The sequence below is a fragment of the Protopterus annectens genome, chromosome 9.part0, assembly GCF_019279795.1.
Source record: "Protopterus annectens isolate FY-2018-M chromosome 9.part0, PAN1.0, whole genome shotgun sequence".
Lineage (NCBI taxonomy): Eukaryota > Metazoa > Chordata > Ceratodontiformes > Protopteridae > Protopterus > Protopterus annectens.
Window position 1 is genome coordinate 784,484,767 of NC_056743.1, and position 26,451 is coordinate 784,511,217.

Here is a 26,451-nt window from a genome sequence, read left to right on the forward strand (position 1 = left end):
CCCGTCCCCCTCATCAGCAGCCGTATCCTCGGTAAGGGACTCCAAAGTGGAGTCAAGATGTCTCCTCTTACAAGTCCTCTTCCTGGGAACTTCCTCTTCCAGGGGTGGCGGGGAAGACTCAAAAGAGGAGTGGGCCCCTGTGGGGGGTGCATCCCCCTTGAGGCTAAGTTGGACGGGCTGACTGGAGGCAGGATGAGACAAGCCGCTCAGAAACTGGGTCTGGGTAGGATGACTGTGCACGGGAGAAACAGCTCTGACAGCAGAGAAAGATCTTTTGGCAGCCTGGAAAGTGAAAGGACTAGAAGAGGCTCCATTCCCTTCTCCCGCCGATAAATCCCTGGCAGAATAGAAGGTGGACCCCCACCAGTCCCACCACTCCACCAGATGGTACCAGACTGGAACTGTCGAAGGCCGAGGTGCCCAGAGGAAGAGACCGGTCCGAAAAGCCCGGGCCCGAATCCAACCCTACAGACCCCTGCTCGACAGGCCCGAGCAGCCGGACGGTGTGTTCCGGGGGAGCAGAAACAGTACCAGCTGCTTATCCCATCAGGGAAGGACCCAAACTGGGCCCCAAAGCTCCCCTAGCCTCCACTCCGCTCAACAGTTCCTGAGAATCCAAGCCACTGGTCGTATGAGGAGTGATCGAAGGGGGAGTGGGAGATTGGATTCCTGACGTGTGCGCCAGAGAAGCTAGAAGTCCCAACTCCATCTGGGCTTTTAGAAAGACCCGCATCATTCTGTCCATATCCATAGGGAGGGCACTCCTGGAAGAGCCCAAGTGTTGTCTCTTGCGTTCCCTAGAACGAGACCTACCCAGAGAAGACAGAACCTGCTTAGAAGGCAATGGATCCAAAGGGAGATCCACCACTACACTCAGCTTTGACATGACTCTCAGATCCAACCGAATCGGAACCAAACTCAAAGGGTCCAAAATAATACTTCTTGAATCCCTCGGATCCGAAAGGGTCAGATCCGTAGGTACGGTGCCTACCCTCAGATCCAAAGGTCTGGAGCCGAGATCCTTGGATCTGGGAGAGGAAACCGAAGGTACCAGATCCGAGGGCTTCGGGTCCGAACCCTTGGATCCAGAAGTGGACTCCCTGGATGATCTAGGACCCAAAGATCTCAGATCCGAAACTGCCCTGACTGGAGCCAGATCCGAAGACCTAGGATCAGACAGCCTGGGATGCTTGGTCGGGGCCTCCTCAACGGAAAGCTTCTTTCTAGCCCCAGAAGAGTCTGCCTTGTCTAGGGAACCAGTGACCAAGGGGCCTCCTTTGACCAAACCTTTAATAAGGAGTTGTTACAATGGTCGACTAAAGCCTCCAGTTGAAAGCAGCACAAATGCTGCATTCCACCTTGAGGTGGTCACCGCTAAGACAGTAAAGGCACTCCCTCGTGTGAATAGGAAACAGGCATTTTCTGCCCACAGGAGGAGCACGTTTTAAAACCCGAAGGTTTATCCGACATAACCAAACCGGGAAGTTCGAAAAACCTGATAAAGCAGTCCAAAGCACTCACACACAACTTAAATCTAACCAACTACTTACACACCACAGAAACTAAGCTGAAACACAAATCACGAGAAAGAGACGAGAAGAAAGGGTAAGAATCGACCGGGAGGGGATATCTGAGAAAGGAAAACTACCTAACACTACACCCAGAAAGAAAATGCAAGAAAATTAAGAAACCTTTCAAAGAAACACTAAGAGGACCTGAGCAATCTGCGTCTGACTGAGCGGCAAACGAGATCTGAGGTTGTGTAGGGCAGCAGAGCATTATGGGAGGGGAGGAGCTTGAGCTAAGCTGTGTTCCGAGTATGCCAGCTAGGATCCGATTTCGGATCAAAGACCCCAACGCGAGGAATGGTAACTAGATAACATCAGATTGGAAGGATTTTTCCCCACAAAGATATCTTATGTGCCCAAAGGAACAGCATGACCCGACCATCGATGCTTGAAAGCCTCAGAGAGGAGTATTCTTCAGCAGCAGTAAAGCTCTGAAGGGCTTTGCACCCAAACGTCTTTTGGTCAGCTCAGTTAAACTCAAGCTGCCTGACAGCTCGGTGCATGGTGCATGGACAGTGTTCTGGAGCTTTGAAAGCTGGCCAGCTGTTATATCCTTGGCAGGATGTGACCTATATAGCTACTGCAGCAGTGATCAATATGATGAACATCTACAGCTATATCTTTAAAAGTAACATTAAAAACAAAAACACATGCAACAGTATTGCTACTAACAGCATCATAAAAAGTATGCAAATGATTTTCAAAGAAGGGATTCTTCAGTACTTCTTTACCTTGATTCTAGCCAATTTCTTTTTCCAGGAGCGGACTCCCGAGAGGTAGATCTGCTTGAAAGCCTCATGACTAAGCTGGAGGTCAATCCCCTCCGGTGTAACGGTAAACTGAAATGCAACCGCCTGATGGGCTTCTGCCATTGTTGGAGCTCCTCTTCACCAAGTCCTGAGAGAATGGACAGAGAACAATACATAAACATTAACATCACAGGCTAAAAAGAAACTGGAGTTCCATACATTTGCTATGCCACTAACTGTCACTCTAGTGCTGAAACATCACAGGCCACATTTCAACAGGACCACAATTTAACATTTATTACTTCTGACAATTTAAAAAAAAAAAAAAAAAAAATTCATGCAAGCAAACTGACTAAATATATTACACATTTTCATTTAATGGTTTCAACATGTGAACATCCATTATGTACATAATATGATTACAGAACTGGATGAATAGGTCTAGCCTCAAACTGGTAGGACTGAAGCTTCAAGTTTACAATCAGCTCGGCATTTACAACTTTTCTAAGCTACTAGCCTCTCCTCTTTACCCATAATTCTCTGCAAACTAGCTTAAGTAGACAGCTCTAACAAATATTTGTAATGATAGCTCAAACTATCACCAAGTTACAATCTTTAAGAACCAGCCACAGGCAAGGGGCATCACTTAGCCAAAAAGATTTTTTTCAGTACGTTAAAATACAAATACATTAGAAAAATAAAAAGAAAATACACAGGATTAAGTGCTTTCATCTGTTTCTCCAGACTTCATCAGAATACAGTCTATCTCATTCATTTAAATACTGCACCCTATAAAACACATGACCATGCTCAACCAATCCAGTTTTGACAAGTTTATAACAAACAGGTAGACCCATCCAATACCATGTAAGATTTCAACCTAAGGATACATCCCAAACATTCTCATTCAAACCGGGAGGTAGGGGGGGCCCTGTGGCATTTAATCTTAGTTGCCACCGCAACTCACTAGCTTCAATCAACTCTTACCAACGACGCCCCCCCAGGATCCTTCACAATGTGATGTAAACCAAAAAATAGAAAATTGTTAAGGGAAATTTACATTATGTTTTGCCTAAGAATTGTTCGAGTTATTCTTTCTTATGTCCAAAGAATTTTCATATATGCTCTCCATCAACATTTTCTGTTTTTTCCCACATAAAACCCGTTACATTTCTGGCAAAGAGCCAGATAAAAAATCCCTTGGGTGTTAGTTACAATAAAACCCAACCTTTATTTTGATACCATTAACCATAACTTGGTCACTGATAAGAATATATTTACACTGGCTAAAAAAGTCACATTTGAAAGTGCCAGTTTTTTTTGTTGCTCATAACCACACACGAAGCACCAACATGATATAAGTGGAAATGTGCAACTTGACAAGTCTAGACTTTTGAACTGGTAAATAGTAACTTGAATTTTGGAGACAGTGGGTTTGATAATACTACCTCCTTAAAACTCATGAAATAGAAGTTATGTACCTACCATAACGTTCCATGTTAGTTGTCTTCTTCTCGCCTTCTTTCTTGCTGGATGGGTTTGGAGCCGATCCTCGGCTCCGACTCGGCCACTCTAAAAGCTCGAGAGTTGGTTCCACCGGCTCGAGGCTCCCCTTTTATCCCACAATGCTAGGCGGTAATACCTCAGATCTCGTTTGTAAGCTAGGCCCAGCCAGGAAAAACAAAATCCAGAAAACACTGGAAAGGGGGAAAAACCCACCTCTAAAATGACAGAAGAAGGTGACCTAAAACCTGATGAGGGAATATATACATAAAAGTATATACATATATACAAATAGAGGTGGTAGGAAAAAAAAGTCACAATCAAACTCCTCTAGGTCTGTCCAGGCTAGGGGGAAGGAGGGTGGGACGCAAGAAAGAAGGCGAGAAGAAGACAACTAACATGGAACGTTATGGTAGGTACATAACTTCTATATGTTAAGTTGCCTATCTCGCCTTCATTCTTGCTGGATGGGACCGCGTCCTAGCACCTTGTCCCGGGTGGCCTATCGGAACAGACTCTTGAGTACAGTGGAACCAAAGTTAGCTCTGTGTCTAGAAGCTAAGTCCAACTTATAATGAGAAATGAAAGTATGAGGAGTAGCCCATGTAGCTGCCGCACAAATCGTATCAATAGGCAGCCTGTCTTGGAAAGCTATAGAAGTAGCCAAAGCTCTAGTTGAATGAGCCTTAGGTTTGTTTGGTAACTTTTGATGCCTAATCTCATACACAAAAGAAATCAAGGATGTAAGCCATCTGTAGAGTGATACTTTCGAAACTGGAAGGCCCATTCTGCCTTCTGCATAAGAAACAAACAGTTGGTCAGCCTTTCTGATATGTTTGGTCCTGTCTAAGTAATACCTTAATTGTCGATGAACATCTAGCCAATGTAATTTTTGTTCAGACCTGTTGGAATAGTTAGGAAAAAACACAGGAAGGTCAATGTTTTGATTTAGGTTTGCCGGAGAGGCTACTTTGGGTAAGAAGGATGGGTTGGTCCGTAAGGATACCCTATCCTTATGAAACAAAAGGTAAGGGGATCGACTACAGAGTGCATGAAGTTCAGAGACTCTTCTAGCCGAAGTAATGGCTACCAAAAAGAGTGTTTTCCAGGATAGCAATTTCATTGAACACGAAGCTGCAGGTTCAAAAGGGGGAAGAATCAAAGATGTGAGAACTAAGTTAAGGTCCCAAGAAGGAGGAGGATTTCTAATAGGAGGCTTGAGAAGAAAAACTCCCTTCAAAAAGGCTTTGCAAAGTTTGTGAGACATGATGGCAGAGTCTGAGATTCCAACATGAAAGTTAGATATAGCTGCCAATTGAACCTTAAGAGTAGAAGGAGACAAACCTGCGTGGAAAAGTTCGGCTAAGAAATCAAGGACCGATTGAATGGAAGCAGTGAAAGGATCTATGTCCCTTCCTTGTGCCCAATAGGAGAAACGTTTCCACTTACTAAGATAAATCTTCCGAGTAGAGGATTTATGGGAAGCTATTAAAATATCTCGAACTGAGTGAGATATTAGAGGAAGCCTGGCTAGGATTGGAATTGGAGGAACCAAGCAGTGAGGTTCAGAGAGGGGAGGGAGCGATGTAACTGACCCAACTGATGGGTCAAAAGATCTGGAACTAGGTCCAGATGCCAGGGTTGCTCCAACAGAAAACGGTGTAGAAAAGGGAACCAAACCTATCGAGGCCAGTAAGGGGCAATGAGGATCAAGGAAGCTTTCTGAGCGATGGCTTTCTGTATCACTTGAGAAATCAGTGGGAAGGGAGGAAAGGCATACAGAAGTCCCCGGGGCCAATCTTGGACTAGAGCGTCTCTGCTGGGATGGCCTGGTAGAGGAAAGAGGGTGAAATAATTTTTGCACTTGCTGTTTTGGGGAGTAGCAAAAAGGTCGCAGCAAGGCTGGCCCCACTTCAGAAAAACTTTTTCCAACACTGAATTTTTCAGAGACCACTCGTGAGGCATGAGAATAGCTCTGCTCAATTTGTCCGCAATGACATTGGACTTCCCGGGGATGTGCGCTGCTATCAGAAACCGCTGAGAAGAAATCGCCCATTGCCACAGTCTGAGTGCCTCTCGACATAGGGAGTAGGATCTGGTTCCGCCTTGTTTGTTGATATACCACACTACAGACATGTTGTCCGTCTGAATTGCTATCGTTCCAATCGGAAGAGAGTCTTGAAGGGCCTGCAACGCTAAAAGCACTGCTCTCATCTCTAGAACATTTATATGCAAGTGGCATTCGTAAGGTTGCCATATGCCCTGGACTGTCCTGCCCTGATAATGCCCCCCCCCACCCGATCAGGGAGGCGTCCGTTGTCAGAGTAGCAACCGGAGGGGGAGGGACAAAGGGTCTTCCTAAGAAGAGCTGGGGGGATGAAATCCACCAAAGAAGGTGATTCCTGCATGCTTGCGTTATCACAAAGGTGTGGGACATCGGAAGTTGTTGGTATGACCATTGTGTGAAGAGCATCCATTGTAAGATTCTCATGTGAAATCTGGCTAATAGAAGTAGAGGGATAGCAGCTGCCATTATCCCCAGTACTTTCAGGACCAATCTGACTTTGATTTTGTTGCTGTGGAAAAGAAAAGAGACTAGTTTGTGTATGTCTGCTATCCTTTGGTCTGTGAGTCTCGCTGACATGCTGACTGTGTCTAGATTTGCGCCTATGAAGGTAATAGCACGACAAGGCGACAAAACAGACTTTTTGCAATTTATTGAGATACCTAGCTTTCGAAATATGCGAAAAGTGTAGTCTCTGGCAAGTAGTAGAAGATGCTTGGTGGGAGCTGTAAGGAGCCAGTCGTCTAAGTATGGAAACACCTGGAATCCTTGACGTCTCAGGTGAGAGGCGACCACTGCCCTGCCATGCATTTGGTAAACACCCGGGGGGCTGTGGTGAGTCCAAAGGGCAGGGCTCTGAATTGAAAGTGACTGGTTCCCAGCCTGAAGCGGAGAAATCTCCTGGAGCGTCTGTTCATTTTTATATGATAATACGCATCCTGGAGGTCTATAGAGCACATCCAGTTTTCCTTCCCCAATAGGGGTAGGATGGACTGCAACGTGACCATCCGAAATCTTGTTTTCTTGACAGACTTGTTCAAGATGCTGAGATCCAAAATGGGCCTCCAGTCCCCTGTTTTCTTTGGAACCAAAAAGAATTTGGAGTAGATTCCGGATCCTTGCTGGTCTGCTGGAACTGGCTGAATGGCTCTTTTTGCAAGCAACTATGATATTTCTAACGCTGCTTGCTCCCTTTGAGAGGGTGGAACATCTGTAAGGGACTTTTTTGATTGATTTGGAATGCGAAAGAACGGAATGGAATAGCCTTCGGAAATGATGGACTGTACCCACTTGTCTTGAGTTAGAGATCGCCAGGCTTCTGGGTACAGTGATAATCTTCCCCCGACTGCCTCCGAAGGTGGACAGTCGGGCAACACCTCAGGGATGTTGAAAGGGCTTATCAGAAAAGGTTTCTCGATTGCCCTGGTTCTGCGGACCCCCCCCTGCCTCTAGGGCGGCATCTACCATTATTGTTCCCCCCCCTGCCTCTAGAGGGGAACCGACTCTGTGCGTCAGGCAAAGCCCCTTGAGATTGCTTGCGGAACCACATCTTTCCACTTTTCTGGCCCTTGGGGTAAGGCCTAGAGGGAGTAGAAAAACGGACTCAGACGGCAGAAAGAGTTTTGCCATCAGTCTCGCACCTTGTCAGGGTTTCTTTCACTTGAGGACCAAAAAGGGACAATCCATCAAACGGGGAGTTAGTGAAAGACGTCTTAAAAGGGTCCACAAAATTGCATAGCCGCATCCAGGCATGCCGGCGTAAGGCCACACCTGTACCTGCGGCTCTGCTCGCTCCATCAGCCGCATATGAAAGAAGGCGCATGGAGGAGTTAGCTATTGAATTGAGGGTAGCCAGCTGAGCGTTCATCTTATCCTGAAAACCCGCAGCTGCTGGATCCTTTAACATCTCACTCGCTTCCTTGATCAAGTCTCTTTGAAGACGAGTGAAATGACAGAGGTAGTTCAGCGAACGCATAGAAAAGGTCGCTGACGAAAACATCCGCTTCCGCACCTGTCCATAGACCTAGATTCCTTGTTAGGGGATGGACAGGCACTGAAGGATCAGCTAGTTCCTTCTTGGTGGCAGCAGCTACCACTATAGCATCCACAGAAACTCCTTTAGTCAAAATTGTTTGTCCGCTGGGCGGTAATAAACTTTGAAGGTCTCCTGGGGTGGGGTCCACAGAGTCAGGAGCCGTCCAGGCCTTTTGCTACCACCTGCATGAGGGGTCAAAGGGGGACACCCAGGAGGTGGAAGGGCGAGCCGAACGCCTCAAGATACACAGATTCATCCTCCGAAGGGTTGAGGGCTGGCCAATTCCCCCTCTGTTTTAAGATCTCCAGGATGTCTGCAAAGGAGACATCTTCAGAGGGGGAACGGGGGGAACCTTCAGAATCCTCTAAATCTGTGTCAGAGGTGACAGACTCAGGTGAGTCTATGTGCTTCCTCTTGCACTTTCTCTTCCTAGGGGGCTCTCCTGCCAATTCAGGAGAGGCCTCGGAAGAGGATGAGATCCCCACTGGGGATTCTTGAGGAGCTGGCTCTCTGCGGTCTGGGATGAGTGAGTGAGTAGAAATTACCTGAGGCACCGAGGAGGGAGGGGCGGACGGAGCCAACTGTGGAGTTGAACCAGGTTCCAACACACACCGCATGACCTCGAAAGCACCCCTGTCAGGCAGAGCCAGAGGGCTCCGCTCCGAAAAGCTGAAAACTTCCCTCGGCACCGACAGTGATGGCTCCGAGGCCGATGTCGGAGCCGAACACACCAACGCCGAAGCACCGAGAGGGAGAGCGGGTCGGACAAGGGTCCGATGCCACTCACCCCTCGAGCAGACGAGGAAGTCCGCGCCGAGATTCTTCCAATGAAGAAATCGGAGCAGACGACGGCGCCGAAGACAATTGTATCGGCTCCGACGCTGCCACAGTCTCGGGTCCGAAACGCCCCGGCTCAGAACTCAAAGGAGTCGGAGGAGGAACATTTTGAGACATAGGATTAAGCATCGACTGATGAGTCGGGCTCTGAAGCATTTGGGCCAGTGCCTCGGACTTAAGAAGTCGACTCACTACCCTCTGAAGGTCATGGTCCGAAAGTCTCGACGACCTAGAGGAGTGAGATCTATGGCTCCGTTCAGACAGCAAGGGAGATGCTGGAGCTGAATGAACAGAGCCAAGAGACGGTGACCTAGACCTTTTCCTAGTTGTCGGTTCCGATAATCTTATCAGAGCCGACTTAGTGATTTCCAATACCTCGGCTCCGGCTGGAGCCGAGGGAACCGAAGAAATAAGAGTTCGAGTCTCATCGGCTCCAGCCGGAGCCGATGTAGTAGCAGACTTCGAAGCCTTAGGTGTCGACTCAGAAGCTGGAACCGACGACCTAGAAGGCTTGGAGGGTTTGCCCGAAGTCGGGGGACCCTCAGGTTTCAATAAGCCTCGTAAAATAAGCTTATTTTTCCTTTCCTGCAGGACTCTAGGGCTGAAGCCATGGCATACAGCACAAGAGTCCTGCAGGTGTAAAGGTCCCAGGCAGTACACGCAAGAAGTGTGACCATCTGTCAGAGACATCTTCTGACAGCACGAGTCACACTTCTTAAAGCCTGAGACCTTTGAATCCTTAGACATTTCCAAGAAATAATGTGTAATCACCACGCAAGCACAAACACACCAATTACACTATCCACTAAAAATTAAAACTAAAATTAAACTAATAAATTCAGTTTTTTTTTTTTTTAAATCCCTACAAAAAACACATGCACTCCAATACTAAGAGGGGATGGAAGGGCCCGAAGGCCTAAGGGAAGAACTCAAGTTCTTGTGGTAAAAAGGGTGGATAAACAGGAAGGAAAGGATAAAAAACTACTAAACTAAGGGAATTATGAGTAAAAACCAATTTAAAGGGGTTTAAATTAACTTTTAGACTTTTCTAAATAGACTAACCTGAAGCCGGTTGGAACAACACACCTCGATCGCTGTAGCGGCAAACGAGATCTGAGGTATTACCGCCTAGCATTGTGGGATAAAAGGGGAGCCTCGAGCCGGTGGAACCAACTCTCGAGCTTTTAGAGTGGCCGAGTCGGAGCAGAGGATCGGCTCCGAACCCATCCAGCAAGAATGAAGGCGAGATAGACAACTTAACATCAAATTTTATTCAGATGTCGTAAATTAAAACTGGAAAACCTTTACCTTCCGGAATGTTTAAAAAAATGAGAAGAATTCCTAAAGCCTTGAGGTTATGGAAATTTCCAACAGGATTAACAGCCAAATCTCCGCTGTATAAAGAACTAGTAGATTTGACAAGCATGGCTGTGAGTTTTTGGAAGGTTTACTAAAACACAACCAAAAAGAACCACTGAAGCTGGTAAGTTAGACCAGCGTATCACACAGACTTATTGTTTGAGCAAAAACAACCGAGAATATTCAAGTATTTTCACTTGTATTGGCAAAGATATTAACGACATCAAAAGAAGAAGAGAGAAAAAAATTGAGAGACAGGATCGAATATCTACAGAGGCACCTACATATCCTAACCCTCAGCAACATGAGCATGTTTCGACTGGATGTATCCTTAGGTTAAAATCTTACATGGTACAGGATGGTCTGGTCTGCCTGTAACTTGTCAAAACTGGATTGGATGAGCATGGTCACATGTTTTATAGGGTGGGATATTTAAATGAATGAGATAACTGGATTCTGATGAAGTCTGAAGAAATAGACAAAGCGCTTAATCCTGTGTATATTGTTTTTATTTCTTTGCATTTTAACGTATTAAAAAAATATTTTCGGCTGAGTGACACTGCCTTGCCTGTGGCTGGTTCTTAAGGACTGTAACTTGCTGGAAGTTTTGCCTCACTATTTTTGGTTCCTGGCTTCATAGTTCAGATTATATCTGCCATGAGGCAAGTAGAAGGGAAGACTTTGTTAAGCATGGACCTTCACCATACTAGATATGAAAAGTACAGTTTTGTACCTACCATAAATGTAGATGTCCGAACAGGATAGCATCTGCAGTCCTAACAAATGGGTTGTCCTGTCGTCAGGCAGCCCTTCGGTCGGCCGGATTCCAAAGTCTGGGTCTGGCCTCGGCTGGTGTCGCACTTCACCCGACGTCATCTCTGCTGGTCTTCGGGTATAAAGGCATCAGCCGACGCCATTTTCCTCAGTGTTTCTTGCCCCAGATGCCAGTTGCCCTCTTGGAAAACTAAATTTTGGGTAAATGCCAATGTTTCCAAAAAAAATAGTAGGCAAACACAAAAAATAAGCATGTATGTTCATATATACAAACAAATACACCATAAGAGATCCCCCCCCTTAGCTAGCTATTAGGAGGGTAAATACCCTAGGAGTACCACAGAGGGGAAGGAGGGTGGGTAATCCTGACTGCAGATGCTGTCCTGTTCGGACATCTACATTTATGGTAGGTACAAAACTGTACTATGTCCTTCAAGGATGCATCTGCAGTCCTAACAAATGGGTAGAATACCATAGCCAAACTAGGGGAGGAGGAAGAAGAATTATGGTGTAGTTAGGATCCCTTGCAATACAGCAGTGGCAAACCCTGCTCGGGATCTAGAGTATAGAGGTAAGTTGTAATGCTTGGCAAATGTATGCACGGAGGTCCAAGTAGCCGCCTCAATAATGTCCTTGGTAGCCACTCCTCGTAAGAAAGCTGTGGTAGTGGCTGTAGTCCTTGTAGAGTGAGGTCTTATGTTCTGTGGAATTTGCTTTCCATGGTAGGAGTAACAGAATCTTATGCAATTTCCTATCCACTTGGAGATTGTCTGTTTGGAAATTGCTTTTCCTTCCCTTTCTGTTGCATAAGCTACTAAAAGCTGGTCAGTTTTTCTATTGCCCTTGGTTCTGTCCAGGTAGTAGCGCAACTGTCTATGTACATCCAAGGTATGCAGCAGTCTTTCCCCCCTGTTCTGTGGATTGGGAAAGAAGGTAGGTAGGTGGATTGCCTGGTTTAGAGACACTCTGGATACCACCTTAGGCATAAATGTAGGATTAGTTCTCATGGACACTCTATCTTGATGGAAGATTAGGAAGGGTTGTACTGCCATTAAGGCCTGTAGTTCAAACCCTTCTTGCTGAAGTAATTGCCAGTAGGAAAGCAGTTTTCCAGGATAGGTGTTGAAGATCTGCTGTTGCTGCTGGTTCAAATGGAGGGAGTGTCAATTTTTCTAGCACAAAGTTCAAGTCCCATGCTGGTAATGGTGGTTTCCTAGGTTTTACATTCTTGATTCCTCTGAGGAACTGCCTGAGTAGGGGATGTGAGAAGACAGGGGGATCGAAGCTGTATTCTGCAGAAATAGCTGATGCATGTATCTTGATGGAGGAATAGGACAGGCCTGTATGAAGAAGCTCTGCCAAGTACTCCAGGATGTTAGCAATATCTATCTTTGACACATCTTTTCCTCTTTCAGTACTCCAAATGACAAACCTTTTCCATTTTCCTGCATAGTTCCTTCTTGTTGAAGGTCTGCGGACCTCAAGGATAATGTCTTTAACCCTTTGGGATAAATCTGGGTTAGTTGCTGTTATGTAATGTTCCAGGCTGTCAGTTGCAGAGTTTTTAGGTTTGGATGCATGATGTTGTAGTCATTCTGAGTTAACATCAAAGGCATCAGGGGTAGTGTCCACGGTCTCCCCCGAGACATGCTCCTCAGCAATGGATACCAGTGTTGTCTTGGCCAATTTGGAGCTATCAGAATTATCCTTGGACGTTCCTCTTTGATTTTCAGTAGTACCTTGTGCATCAAAGGAAGAGGTGGAAATGCATATGCTGTCAGACCTTTCCAACTGAAGGATAGAGAGTCCACCTTCCATGCAAGAGGGTGGTATGTCCTTGTGCAGAATTTCTTGAGCTGGTGATTGAGTGGGGATGCGAATAGGTCTATTTGTGGCATTCCCCATTTCTTTGTGATGGCCTTGAAGATGTCCGGGTGTAGCATCCATTCGTGAGCATCCGAGGTAGTTCTGCTTAACATGTCTGCTAGGATGTTTTCTTTTCCCGGTACAAATATTGCCTGTAACTGGATGTTGTAGCTCAGAGCCATATTCCAAAGGTCCAGAGTCATTCTGCATAGGGGGTATGAATGAGTGCCTCCCTGTTTGTTGATGTACCACATGACTGTGGTGTTGTCTGTCCTTATCATTAAATGGCCTTCTTTGAGGAATGGTCTGAAATTCTGGATTGCTAGTTTTACTGCCAGCATTTCTTTTGATTTATGTGCAGGTGCAGCTGGTCTGGAGTCCATAATCCTTGTATGCATTTGTCCAGCATGAGTGCGCCCAGCCTAGGTCTGAGGCGTCCGTTGTGTTGGTTTGGCTTGCTTGAAAGTTGTGGAAGGGCAAGCCTGGGTTTGACTGGCATGCTTGAGCCCACCATAGGAACTCTTGTTTCAGGCATGGGATTAGTGGTATTTCGGTTTCTAAGCTGTGCCTGTGTTGAGACCATAAATTCTTTAGGTACCACTGTAGCTTTCTCATATGCAGTCTGGCATGGGGGACCAGGATTATGCATGATGCCATGAAGCCCAAGGCCTGCAGTACTTTCCTTGCTGTTAGTTTGTTCTGCTTTGTTAATGCCAAGAAGTAAAGAGGAGTTGTTCTTGTTTTTCTGCAGTTAGGAATGCCATCTGTTTTACTGTGTCCAATTCCGCACCCAAGAATGTTCTTGTTTGGGATGGTATCAGTCTTGACTTTTTTAAATTGACTGTGTATCCCAGGGCTTGTAGTAAGCAAATGACTCTTTGTAAGTCTTTTGTCAGCTTGCTTTTGTTGTCCGCTTGTATCAGGCAGTCGTCCAGGTATGGATAAATTTGGATTCCTGTAGCCTGCAATGAGCGATTACTGATGCCAGGCATTTTGTGAACACTCTGGGCAGTAGATAAGCCAAAGGGCAATGCTGAGAATTGATAATGCTCTGATCCTGCAAGAAATCTGAGGTATCTTCTGCAATTTGTTCGTATGGGGACGTGCAGGTATGCCTCCTTGAGATCTAGAGTTACCAGCCAACACTCCTTGCCCAGCATGGGAAGAAGTTGCTGTAGGGTCAGCATTTTGAATTTTGGAACAATGATGAATGTGTTTAAGGCGGACAGGTCGAGAATAGGTCTCCAACTTTTCTCTTTTCTTGGTACTAGGAAGAGTCTGGAGTAGAATCCTTTGCCCTGTTCTGTAGGTGGTACCCTTTCCACAGCTCTCATCTTTGTTAATTGTGCTATCTGTTTTAGAGCTTCTGTTTTTTGGTTTGGAGGTGGGTTTGGCATTCCTCTTTTTTCTGGTAAGGTGTGGAAATGAAACCTGTAGCCCTGGTCTATAGTTTGCAAAATCCACTTGTCTCTTGTGATATAGTGCCAATTTTTTGAAAATAAGGCTAACTTTCCGCCTAAGGGTGCTGCTATTTATTCCCTGGTACGCGGTGTCAGAGGCAAGTCACTGTGATTGTCCTGTTGCAGTGGCAGTGGTTGTGTCTGTGCCTCGTTGGTTATTGCCTTGCCACTGGCGTCCTCTGTAGGCACCTCCTCTGGATTGATTTCTTCCTCTGGAACGTCTATTCCTGCCTCTCTGAGATTTAGAGGAGTCTGGAAAGGACCAATTTTTGGAAGGCCAGTTCCTGCTAAACCTTGGGGGCTGAACCTGTAAGAAATCTTTAACTGTTTGTACAGATTTTGCCTTCTCTTCCATTTTCTTCATTACTTGCTAGGCAGGAGAACCAAATAGACTGACCTTATCCATAGGAGCATCTAATAGCTTTGCTTTAACATGATCCGGCAAGACCTGTTCTTTCAACCATGCATGCCTTCTTATAACTGTGCCAGTCATGGCTGATCTAAATGAAGCCTCCAGTGCATCATAGCCACATTTTAAAGAATGGTTACTAACCTGCTGAATGTTATTCACCATTTCTAAAACATATTTCTTATCTAAGGAATCATCAGAGGACAGTTTCTTAGTTAACTGATCAAGCATAAACTCTTGGTATTGGATAATATGAAACTGACAGTTCAAAGCTCTAGCTGAGGGAGTAGCAGAGGTGTAAACTTTTTTACCCCATCTCTCTAAGGACCTGGATTCCCTTTCAGAAGGGAGAGGGTTTTTTGCTGAGGTCGAAGCTACTGCCTTAGGCCCCTGGGAGATATACAAGGCTCCCCTTGCAGATCCTGAGACTAGGTGGTGATGAGTGTCCGGTACCCTGTAAAACCTATCGGGCTTGGCAGGGGCTGGAGGTAAAGTATCAGGAGCAGTGCAAACATCATTAAATGCATCATCCACAACAGGAAGAACTGGAGGTATAGCTAAGGGCCTATGTTGCTGTAAATGTAGAAAGGTCCTAAGCCTTTTTCTTGAATCAGAGAAATCTTGTCCCTGCCATTGGAATTGTTCTCTCATGGCATGTAAGGTTTCCCCAAAGGAAAATTCCTCTGGTGGAGAGGCAGAAGGAATAGATTCTTCAGCATCGGAATCTTCATAAGTAGAAAAAGGAGCCTCTGGATGGTCTGTATTGTCTGAATCATCAGAAGAATCATCTGAGGACACTGGCTCAGGGGGCTCTGCTCTAGGTCTCTTTTCTGGAGGCTGAGAGGCCCTGTCTGGGTGAGACTGGGATCCTCTAATTAAAGAGATGAGATCCTCTGCCAGAGTAAGCATTTGAGAACTGGAACTGGGCCTGTGTGAGGGGGGCTTAACAGGCACAGATTTAGCAGATTTGGCTGCTTTAGCCCTGGCAAAGGCCTTAATAGACATGGCTGCAGGAGGCCTAGCAGCACCACGTGCTGGGGTAGAGACATCCAAAGGGATGGAGTCCGATAATTCTAGAGGAACCACATTAATAGGCAAAACTTCAGAGGCCGATTCAACTAGGGTAGCAGGAGCCTCGGTAGTAGTCATGGATTCGCTGAAGATTGACCCGTTTGCTCGGTTTCGGCGAAACCGAGGCACTCATGTTTGCTTAACCGTGGTTTCGCGAAACCGCGGACCGCGAGTGTCGGTCTTTTCTTTATGCTTTTAACAATTTGTGCAGTCGGAGGATCCGACGGCATAATGTACGCAAAATCTGAGCCGAAAAACTGTTCAGCAAACTCCGACCGTCGCCTAAGCGCTCGTCGGTTGAAAGAAGCACAGGCTAAACAGGCTGCTACGTCGTGGTCTGGGCCTAAACAAGGTAAGCAGTAAGAGTGGAAATCTTTATGAGGTATTTGTTTCCCACAAGTTAAACAGTTATTCACTTTTTCTGACATCGGCTGAGGCAAGAAAGAGTCCCCAACGCGGTACTTAGCTTTTAGAAGTCTTCGAAGTAGTATTCGGTAGTAGTAATCTCTGGATCTGACTGACCGGCACTTGCGAACAGCTTCTGCTTCGGGCGCCACGCGGCAAGAAAGACTGGGGAAAATGGCGTCGGCTGATGCCTTTATACCCGAAGACCAGCAGAGATGATGTCGGGTGAAGTGCGACACCAGCCGAGGCCAGACCCAGACTTTGGAATCCGGCCGACCGAAGGGCTGCCTGACGACAGGACAACCCATTTGTTAGGACTGCAGATGCATCCTTGAAGGACATGTTATAGCGCTGGGTCTGAATGAGCAATTCCATGCTTGTTGTCAACCAACATAAGAAGGTCCCAAGCTTGTTCTACTGGGTGGCCATCATGGTAACATCCATCTAATTAATCTAGTTTTGCACATCTTGCAAAAGTTTTTACTAAAGCTTACAAAGAACCTGCACAGATGAAGGGAGGGAAAGGTCCAGGTGAGGCTTGCTGGATGGGCAAGTCAGCACTGTTTTGAGTAGCCTGTACATCTAAGGACATTCAGGACAGCAGACCAAAGCTGAGGGGAACCACACTTGTCAAAGATTGTATAGGGGCAACAACATTAGCGTGGCTTGTTCTGCCTAACTTTCTGAATAAAAACTGAAATAAAGTGAAAATGCAGTCATGTAAGTAAATTTACTGTCACAGTAGATGTGTGAATAGATCTCTGTTGGTGTAACCTAAACTACATGGGAAGTATCCTGCCAAGAATGGGACATCTGGCCAGTATTCCAAGCTTCTACACACCTTTCAAACACACCATACATCCAAGGAGGCAAGAGGGCATGCCAGTATAAAAGCAGACATATGGGTGACAAAACTTAGAGCTTTCTTGCCTCTCAGAACAGTGAAGCCTCAGTCCAAATATTACAAGTTATATGCAAAAAGGAAAGGGAAAATGATAAATCAGAGATGGGGATGTCCCAGACAGTCAAAAATAGGAAAGGAATAAGCAGAGGACACACACAAGAAACCATAAGAAATGGTGGAAAGGAGGGAGAAAGGTGTTTAGCACTGCAACAGTGATATATTTGGACATGTACCATTATGATAAGTTCACTTACATAAATATGCTATACTCGTCATTTCATCACTGCTGCAATGGCCTAAGCTAGATAGGAGAATTACCAAAGCTTTGATAAGTATGGAAGAGGAGATTACCAAAGCTTTGATAAGTATGGAAGAGGAGATTCCCTAGAGACAGCAAGTTCCAGCAAAATCTGCTCTTGATCTGGAGAAGAAATTGCTTATAATGTTTAGTGACAGGGGGAACACAAGACAAAGTTGCTGCCTGTAGAATACTTAAGAGTCCAACTCTTCCCATAAAGCTCTACAAACAGGCAAAGCCCTGGTAAAATGAGCTTAGACCTTGAAGGAATGGTATTTCCCAATGGTGAGAATGCTGGATTGCATGGGATAACCATTTGCAAATTGTCTGCTTTGACACCGGTTGCCCCATTTTCTAAAGTTCAGAGGAAATTAAACTGATTGGAGACTCCAATGTCTCTTGTCCTGTCAATGTAGTATTCAGGTTGCCTATAGGATTCTCTCTTCCTTACTTTTTGGTTCAGAAAAGATAATAAAGATGAGCATATTTATTTAAAGGAAATGAATGTTTTGTTAGTTGGTTACTTTATCCTGAGGGAAGGAAGAAATCATTTGAGAAGCATCTTGCATCCTGGAGATGTGATGCTATGAGAAGGAATGAGATAGGATTTTGCCAAATTGAGGTGAAAGTGTAGATTCTGAAACATATTTTCTTTCTGTTTATGAAAAATAAGATATTCTTAGATAGTTCTTAAACTGCAAAAATAAAACAAGTCTTCCAAGTAGGCAAAATTTAAATGCCTTGCAGCCTACAAAAGGCAAGCCCTTGAGCAAACACTTTGTGAATACGCTTGGGGCTGTGGATAGACAAAAGGGTAAAATATAGAAACTGAAAATGGGAACCATAAACAGAAAACATTAAAAGTCATCTGAAATCTCCTGAGAGTGATAATACAGTAATAAGCATATTTTAAGTTTAGTCTCACCAGGAAAGACACATGGGGAAATCAAAGGAGAAAGGAATTGCAGAGTGAGCATTTTGAACCTTCAAACCCTGAAATAAAGATTTAAGAAGGCCAGATGCAGAAAATGTCTCCAGGTTCCCTCTCTGTTGGGCACTAAAAATGTTCAATAGAATCTTTTCCTGTTTTAATTGCCTGGTACGGGTTCTATTATCACTTAGAACAGCATATGAGAAATGATGGTGGAAATGACCAAGGAGAGAGTGGAGGGGGAGGAGGACAAGGAGAAAAAGGATACCATTGCCACCTGTAATTTTTAATAATTTCTTTTACACTTAAATCTGTTACGACCTTGTTCCACACAGCAAGACAGACAGATATTCCTTGAAAGGTTTAAATAGTTGCCGGGGGGGATAAAAGGGAAGCACAGTCAGTCATTTTCTTGGATTAAGATGGGGACAAAGTTGTTCCTCACATTTTTCTTACAGAAGCAATGTCACAGGTTTCTAAACTATTTTCCTGGTTTATGTCATTTACAATGGTTTCCTATAAAATGTCCCAGGGAAGAACAGGTAATTTTGGTTACATTTGGGGACAAGAACTGAAACTTTACTTAACCCCTTGGATCAGTTTCCCCTCTATAATCAAATCAAAAGACTTTTGCAGATAAGGTGCCAAATAATACTTCCCGATCAATGGAAAAAGAATTTGAGCCTTAGGAAGGTTTTGGGATCTTAAACAAAGCACATCTGCACATCAATCCTGCTGTTGCAGCTCTAGACACTGCATCCACAGCATAACAAAGACCATCTCAAACAGTGACTTGCATGACTGGGGAAATCAGAGCAGCAGTCAGAACTTAACAGAAGAAGGTAACACTACATCTGCATTTAAGAACTCTGACACTCCGACAGTGGAGTTGTCTGTCAAGGGCCAGGGAAAACAGGAAATAGAAAAAGCTGTTTCTGGAATCTCATGTGCATTTTGTTTTTCATGTGCATTTTGTTTTGGCAGCTAGAAGGATCATCTGAGCTAACAGTGCCAGGCTCCATCATCAAATGGGCCAGCACTTTAAGTCACTGTTTTTCAAAGTGAAGTGTGACGTATGGCATACCTTCGGCTTTGGTATAATGGCCAGACATTGGATCACCTTGGCAGGGGAACCTTATTGTAATGAATAATGCAAAAGTGAAATGGAAGGACATCCAGAGTTGCCGGGGCCAGAAGACAGTCAACAAAGATCTTGGGAGAATCCTTCTGAATCTTCGGAAGTACCCTGGATATTAGTGGAAAGACACACAGAAACATTCTTGTCCAAAGAAAAGTAAAGGAATCCGTCTTCCTGGCCCTCTTGCATGGAGACCTGGAACAGAACTCTGCTAGTTGACTGTTCACAGGAAAGGCAATGAGGTCTACTTGAGAAACTCCACAAATGGATCAAATCTTGGAAGACCCCTGATCTAGTTTTCATTTGTAAGGTTCTTCCTTGTCCTGCTCAGCTTATCTGCCACATAATTTTGCTCTCGGGGAATGTAGGATGCCTGTAGAGTGAGACTGTGCAGTGAAAAGTACACTTTTGTACCTACCATAAATGTAGATGTCCGATAGGTATGCATCTGCAGTCATCACATATGGGTTGTCCTGCCTCAGGCAGCCCTTCGGTCGGCCGGATTTCAAAGTCTGGGTCCGGCGTTGGCTGATGTCGCCCTTTCCCCGACGTCAGAGCGCCTGGGGTATAAAAGCGTCAGCCGATGCCATCTTCCTCAGTTTTTCTTGCCCCAGATGCCAGGTGCCCTCTAAGGAAGGCTAAATTTGGAGAAATGCAATAAATTCCAAACATTTTCAGAATATATATATATATATATATATATATATATATATATATATATATATATATATATGTATGTATATAAAACAAATACACCATAATAGATAACCCCAGCTAGCTATGAGAGGGATAAGAACCCAAGAAATACCACAGAGGGGAAGGAGGGTGGGTAAACCTGACTACAGATGCATACCTATCGGACATCTACATTTATGGTAGGTACAAAACTGTACTATGTCCTTCAAGGATGCATCTGCAGTCATCACATATGGGTAGAATACCATAGCCAATCTGGGGGCGGAGGATCTATGTAAATGATGGTGTAGCTAAAATTCCCTGCAGGACTGCCGTAGCAAAGCCTGCTCTGGATCTGGAATATAAAGGTAAATTGTAATGCTTGGAAAATGTATGCACGGAGCTCCACGTAGCAGCTTCTAAAATGTCCTTGGTAGCCACCCCTCTTAAGAAGGCTGTGGAGGCAGCTGTAGCTCTGGTGGAATGAGGTCTAATGTTAGCTGGCACAGTCTTTCCATGAAAGGAGTAACAAAAACGAATGCAATTCCCTATCCATTTTGAAACTGTCTGTTTGGAAATTGCTTTTCCTTGTGCACCAGCAGCATATGCTACAAACAGCTGGTCCGTTTTTCTGTAACTTTTAGTTCTGTCCAAGTAGTAGCGCAACTGCCTGTGTATGTCCAGGGTGTGCAGAAGTTTTTCCCCCTTGTTTTGTGGATTTGGAAAGAAGGTAGGCAGGTGAATAGCTTGGTTTAATGAGACCCTGGATACCACCTTTGGCATAAATGAAGGATTGGTTCTCAGTGAAACTCTGTCCTGATGAAAGATAAGAAATGGCTGTACTGCCATGAGGGCCTGTAACTCAGATACTCTTCTTGCTGAGGTTATGGCCAGAAGGAAGGCAGTCTTCCAAGACAGGAGCTGTAGTTCTGCAGATGCTGCTGGTTCAAACGGAGGTAGTGTTAGTTTTTCCAACACAAAGTTAAGGTCCCAAGTAGGCACTGGTGGTTTCCTTGGAGGATTGATGTTTTTAATTCCTCTTAGAAACTGCCTTAGGAGAGGATGAGAAAAGACAGGTGGATCAGTATTGTACTCTGCTGAAATTGCTGAAGCATGAATTTTAATGGAAGAGTAAGACAGGCCATTGTGGATCATTTCTGCCAAGTATTCCAGAATATGTGCCATGTTCATCACTGTCGCATCTAGGCCCTTTGTGGTGTTCCAAGTGTGAAACCTTTTCCATTTTGCTGAATATGCCTTCCTTGTGGAAGGCCGGCGAGCTTCCATGATGATATCCTTCACTCTCTTGGATAGCTTATCCTGTGGAGGAATCAAGGTATTTTCCAGGCTGTTAGTTGCAAGGTTTTCTGGTTGGAATGCAGAGTTTTGTAATTGTGTTGTGTCAGGAGAAGTGGCCATAGTGGAAGAGGCCATGGTTTTGTGCGTGACATGCTCTTTAACAGAGGGTACCAGTGCTGTCTTGGCCAGTCCGGAGCTATTAGAATCACTTTTGGCTGCTCTATCCTGATCTTCAGCAAGACCTTGGTCATTAATGGAAGAGGTGGAAAAGCATACACTGTTAGAGTTCTCCAGCTGAAAGACAGAGCGTCCACTTTCCATGCTTGTGGGTGGTATGTCCTTGAGCAGAACTTCTTCAGCTGATGATTGTGGGGGGAGGCAAAGAGATCTATGTCTGGTCTCCCCCATAATTGTGTTATCTGAAAGAAGATGTCTGGGTGCAGCATCCATTCGTGTGCATCCATGATGTTCCTGCTTAAACTGTCCGCCAGTATATTGTCCTTTCCTGGCACGAACTGGGATTGTAGCTCTATATTGATTTTCAAGGAAAGTTCCCATAGATTCATTGCCAGTCTGCAAAGAGGGTAAGAATGGGTGCCCCCTTGCTTGTTTATGTACCACATAACTGTGGTGTTGTCTGTCCTTATTAGCAGGTGGCCCTGATGCAGAAAGAGTTTGAAGGCCTCGATTGAATGTATGACTGCCAGCATTTCCTTTTGGTTTATGTGCATGCGTAGCTCTTTTTGTGACCATAGTCCTTGAATGCATCTGCCCTCCATGTGCGCACCCCATCCGTGGTCTGAAGCGTCCGTTGTAATGGTTTGGCTGGCTATTGGTTTGCTGAAGGGTAGCCCCTGTTTGACTGGCTTGCTTGAGCCCACCACAGAAATTCCTTTTGAAGGCATGGAATGAGTGGTATCAAAGTTTCCAAGCTGTGACTGTGCTGAGTCCATAAACTCCTTAGGTACCATTGTAGCTTCCTCATATGCAACCTTGCTTGTGGAATCAGGAGAATGCAGAAAGCCATGTAACCCAGGGCCTGCAGGATTTTCCTTGCAGTCAGCCGAGTTTGTCTTGACAGTAATCCGGTAGTTGACTTTGTTTTTCTTCTGTGAGGAAAGCCATTTGGGTGGTTGTGTCCAGATTTGCACCCAGAAAAGTTATTCTTTGGGATGGTACAAGTCTTGACTTGTGAATGTTGACTGTATATCCCAAGGCCTGAAGTAGGTGAATGGCATAATTCAAGTGTTTTACCAAAGTTTGTTGACTGTCCGCTTGTATAAGGCAGTCGTCCAGATATGGGTATATTTGAATCCCCTGAAGTCTGCAGTGTGCAATTACTGATGCCAGGCATTTCGTGAATACTCTGGGTGCAGTAGATAAGCCAAAGGGCAATGCTGAGAATTGATAATGCTCTGAACCTGCAAGAAATCTGAGGTGTCTTCTGCAACTTTGTCTGATAGGGACATGCAGGTATGCCTCCTTGAGGTCTAGAGTTACCAGCCAAGACCCCTTGCCCAGCATGGGAAGGAGTTGCTGTAGAGTCAGCATTTTGAATTTTGGCACAATGAGATAAGTATTCAGTGTGGACAAGTCGAGAATAGGCCTCCATTGCTTTTCTTTTCTTGGGACAAGGAATAGTCTGGAATAAAATCCTTGGCCTAGTTCTGAGAGAGGAACCTTTTCTATAGCTTTCATTTGCATTAAGTTGGATATTTGTTTCAAAGCCTCTGCCCTTTGATTCGGTGGCAGGTCTGGCATGCCTTTTCTTTTTGGTAATGTGTGAAAATGGAACCTGTATCCTTTGTCTATTATTTGTAGTGCCCATTTGTCCCTTGTAATACTGTGCCAGTTTTCTGAATATAAAGAAAGCTTTCCGCCCAAAGGTGCTTCCAATTGAGCCCTGGTTGGCGGTGTCAAAGTAAAGTCATTGAGTCTGTCCTGGTGCAGCAGTTGTAGGTCCTGCACTACCTCTCTGGTTGGGAGGCTGCCATTGACGGCCTCTGTAGGAGCCTCTAGCTTGCCCTCTACCTCTGGCACGCCTGTTTTTGCCTCTCTGAAATCTTTCTGTGTCTGGAAAGGACCAATTCTTGGAAGGCCAATTTCTGCTGAATCTTGGTGGTTGGACTTGGAGAAAATCTTTGACTGTTTGTACAGATTTTGCTTTTTCTTCAAATTTCTTTAAGACCTCCTGAGCAGTGGAGCCAAATAACTTTTGCTTTTGAAGTGGAGCATCCAGAAGCTTTGCTTTAACATGGTCTGGCAGAGATTGTTCCTTCAGCCAAGCATGCCTACGTATGACTGCACCTGTCATAGCTGACCTACATGAAGCTTCCAATGCATCATAACCGCACTGCAAGAAATGGTTGCTAACCTGTTGGGAGTTATGTACCAGATCCTGAAGTGATTTGCTATCTAGGGGCTCAGGCGAAGACAGTTTTTTATGCAATTCATCCAACAAATACTCTTGGTACTGTATCATATGAAATTGACAATTTAAAGCCCTCATAGAAAGAGTAGCCGAAGTATACACTTTTTTACCCCATCTCTCTAAAGCCCTGGACTCCCTTTCAGAGGGGAGTGGATTTTTGGAAGTGGCAGCTGCAACCCCTTTAGGGCCCTGGGAAATATTTTCTGGATCAGCAGAGTGGGCCTTGTAAAGGAAAAGATGCGAGTCCGGGACCCTGTAGTACCTATCGTGTTTGGCAGGAGCCGGAGGAAGAGTGTCAGGGGTAGTGCTAGACTCAGAGTACACATCATCAATGACATTCAAAACAGGAGGAATAGCCAAATGTCTATGCTGAGGCAAATGCAAGAAAGTCCTTAATCTCTTCCTGGAATCAGAGAATTCCTGGCTCTGCCATTGGAAATGCTCTCTCATAGTGTGAAGTCTCTCCCCGAAGGAAAGCTCTTCAGGAGGGGAGGCCGAGGGGATAGATTCCTCTGCATCAGAATCCTCGTAGGCCAAAAAAACCTCCTCCTGGTAGTCCGAATGAGTAGAGCCAACAGAGGCCTCATCTGAGGAGTGGGGATCAGAGGGCTCAACCCTGGGCCTTTTATCTGGAGGAGGTTGAGAGCCCCTGTCCGGATGAGGCTGTGAGCCCCTAATTAAGGAGATAAGGTCCTCTGCTAAACTTAGGATATGTGAACCTGTAGAGGGTCCCTGAGGAATAACCCTGGTTATTGAGTGTTTAGCAGCTTTAGCCCTAAAGAAAGCCTTTATGGACATGGATGCAGGAGGCCTGGCTGCACCACGTGCTGGTGTAGTTTTGTCTAGGGTAATGGTGTCGGAAGGTTCCAGGACACCAGTTTCAGATGGAAATTCAATAACCGACTCCGGAGGGACCTCCGGGGCCGAGGTTGTCGGTTGAGCGGTATCGGTGGACAGAAGCACCAAGGACTCGGTTTCAGCCGAGACAGAGACACTAGCCGTAGGCCTGGCCGTGGTTTCAGCCGAAACCGCGGGCCGCGTGTGTCGGTCCTTGTCTTTCCGTTTCTTAATTAAATGTGAAGTCGGAGTCTCAGACGGCATATTGTAAGCAAAACTAGCCCCAAAAAATTCCTCTGCAAACTCCGCCCGACATCTAAGAGTGCGTCGGTTGAAGGAAGCACAGGCTGAACAGGCCGGGACGTCGTGGTCTGGGCCTAGGCAGGGGAGGCAGTAAGAGTGGAAATCCTTATGAGGTATTTGTTTCCCACAAGTTAAACAATTATTAATTTTATCTGACATCGGCTGAGGCAAGAAAGAGTCCCCAACGGGGTACTTAGCTTTTGAAGTCTTCAGTAGCTGAATTACAGGAGCTGGCCGACCGGCACTTGCGAACTGCTTCTGCTTCGGGCACCACGCAGCAAGAAAGACTGAGGAAGATGGCGTCGGCTGACACTTTTATATCCCAGGCGCTCTGACGTCGGGGAAAGGGCGACATCAGCCGACGCCGGACCCAGACTTTGGAATCCGGCCGACCGAAGGGCTGCCTGAGGCAGGACAACCCATATGTGATGACTGCAGATGCATCCTTGAAGGACATCTACATCTCAAGCTAACATGGCTAGTCTGCAAAGGGTGAATGACCTGCCCCCCCTTATTTGCTGACGTACCACATGACTGTGGTATTCTCTGTAACCACTTAAAGAGGTACCAGGAACCAATAATGGTTCAGAAAGTTAAGTGCTTTGATCAGAGTAAGCAACTCCTTGACATTTATGTGCTTGCATTCATCATTGGTGTCCAACACCCCCTGCATGTTCATCCTTCCGAAAACTGCTCCCCAAGCAAAATACGGAGGATCTGTGGTGACCAACTGCTTTGGAGTAGGGATGGGGGGGGGGGCAAATTTTAACCAGGATTCTGTGACTCAAAATATCAGCCTTAAAAACAAACTTGTATGCATACAACTTTACCAGTGTCAAGGGGTGCAAACCGAAAGTGTTCTAAATGGCAGAAGTCTCTATAAAGTACAGTTGTGTACACTTACCATAAATGTAGATGTTCGAGTGCATTCACTGTTGCAGTCATTACATTTGGGTAATCCTGCTGGCAGGTTGCCCTCAGTCGGCCTGAATTCCAAAGTCTTCGGTCCTGCATCGGTTGCTGTCGCCCCTTCCCTGAGGTCAGGTCGTCAGGGGTATAAAAGATGCAGCCGACGCCATTTTCTTCAGTTTTTCTTGCCCCAGATGTCAGGTGCCCCTGAAAGGGTATGCTAAATATATGCAAGTAACACATACATGCATCAAAATAAACTTTACCTTCATCTATAAGCAAATACACCACATAGGTTGTATAGATCAGAGAAGGAAAGATAAGTTCCAGCAAAAATAAGGGGGATGGTGGGTGGGTAACCTGGACTGCAACAGTGAATACACTCGAACATCTATATTTATGGTAAGTGTACACAACTGTACTATGTTTTTCGTGTTTCTCTGTTGCAGTCATTACATTTGGGAAGATTCCCAAAGCTATGGATGGGAGGATGGAACTAAATAGCATTAGGGGCGGCTATGAGGCCCTGCAGAACTGCAGTGGCAAAGCCTGCCCTGGATTTAGAGTAAAGTGGCAGATTGTAATGTTTTGTAAAGGTATGCACTGAACTCCAAGTAGCAGCCTC

General features: G+C 45.4%; 1 protein-coding gene across 4 annotated transcripts in view; it reads right to left on the reverse strand.

Annotated features, from left to right (window-relative positions):
- Positions 1-26,451, reverse strand: part of CPT1C (carnitine palmitoyltransferase 1C) — a 1,701,035-nt gene that overhangs the window by 1,495,374 nt on the left and 179,210 nt on the right. For all 4 annotated transcript variants that reach the window (XM_044083414.1, XM_044083412.1, XM_044083411.1 and 1 more), the window contains exon 2: positions 2,300-2,465. In XM_044083414.1, the coding sequence (XP_043939349.1) occupies positions 2,300-2,440 (141 nt within the window). In that variant the 5' untranslated portion in view covers positions 2,441-2,465. The remainder of the gene's footprint in view (positions 1-2,299; positions 2,466-26,451) is intronic.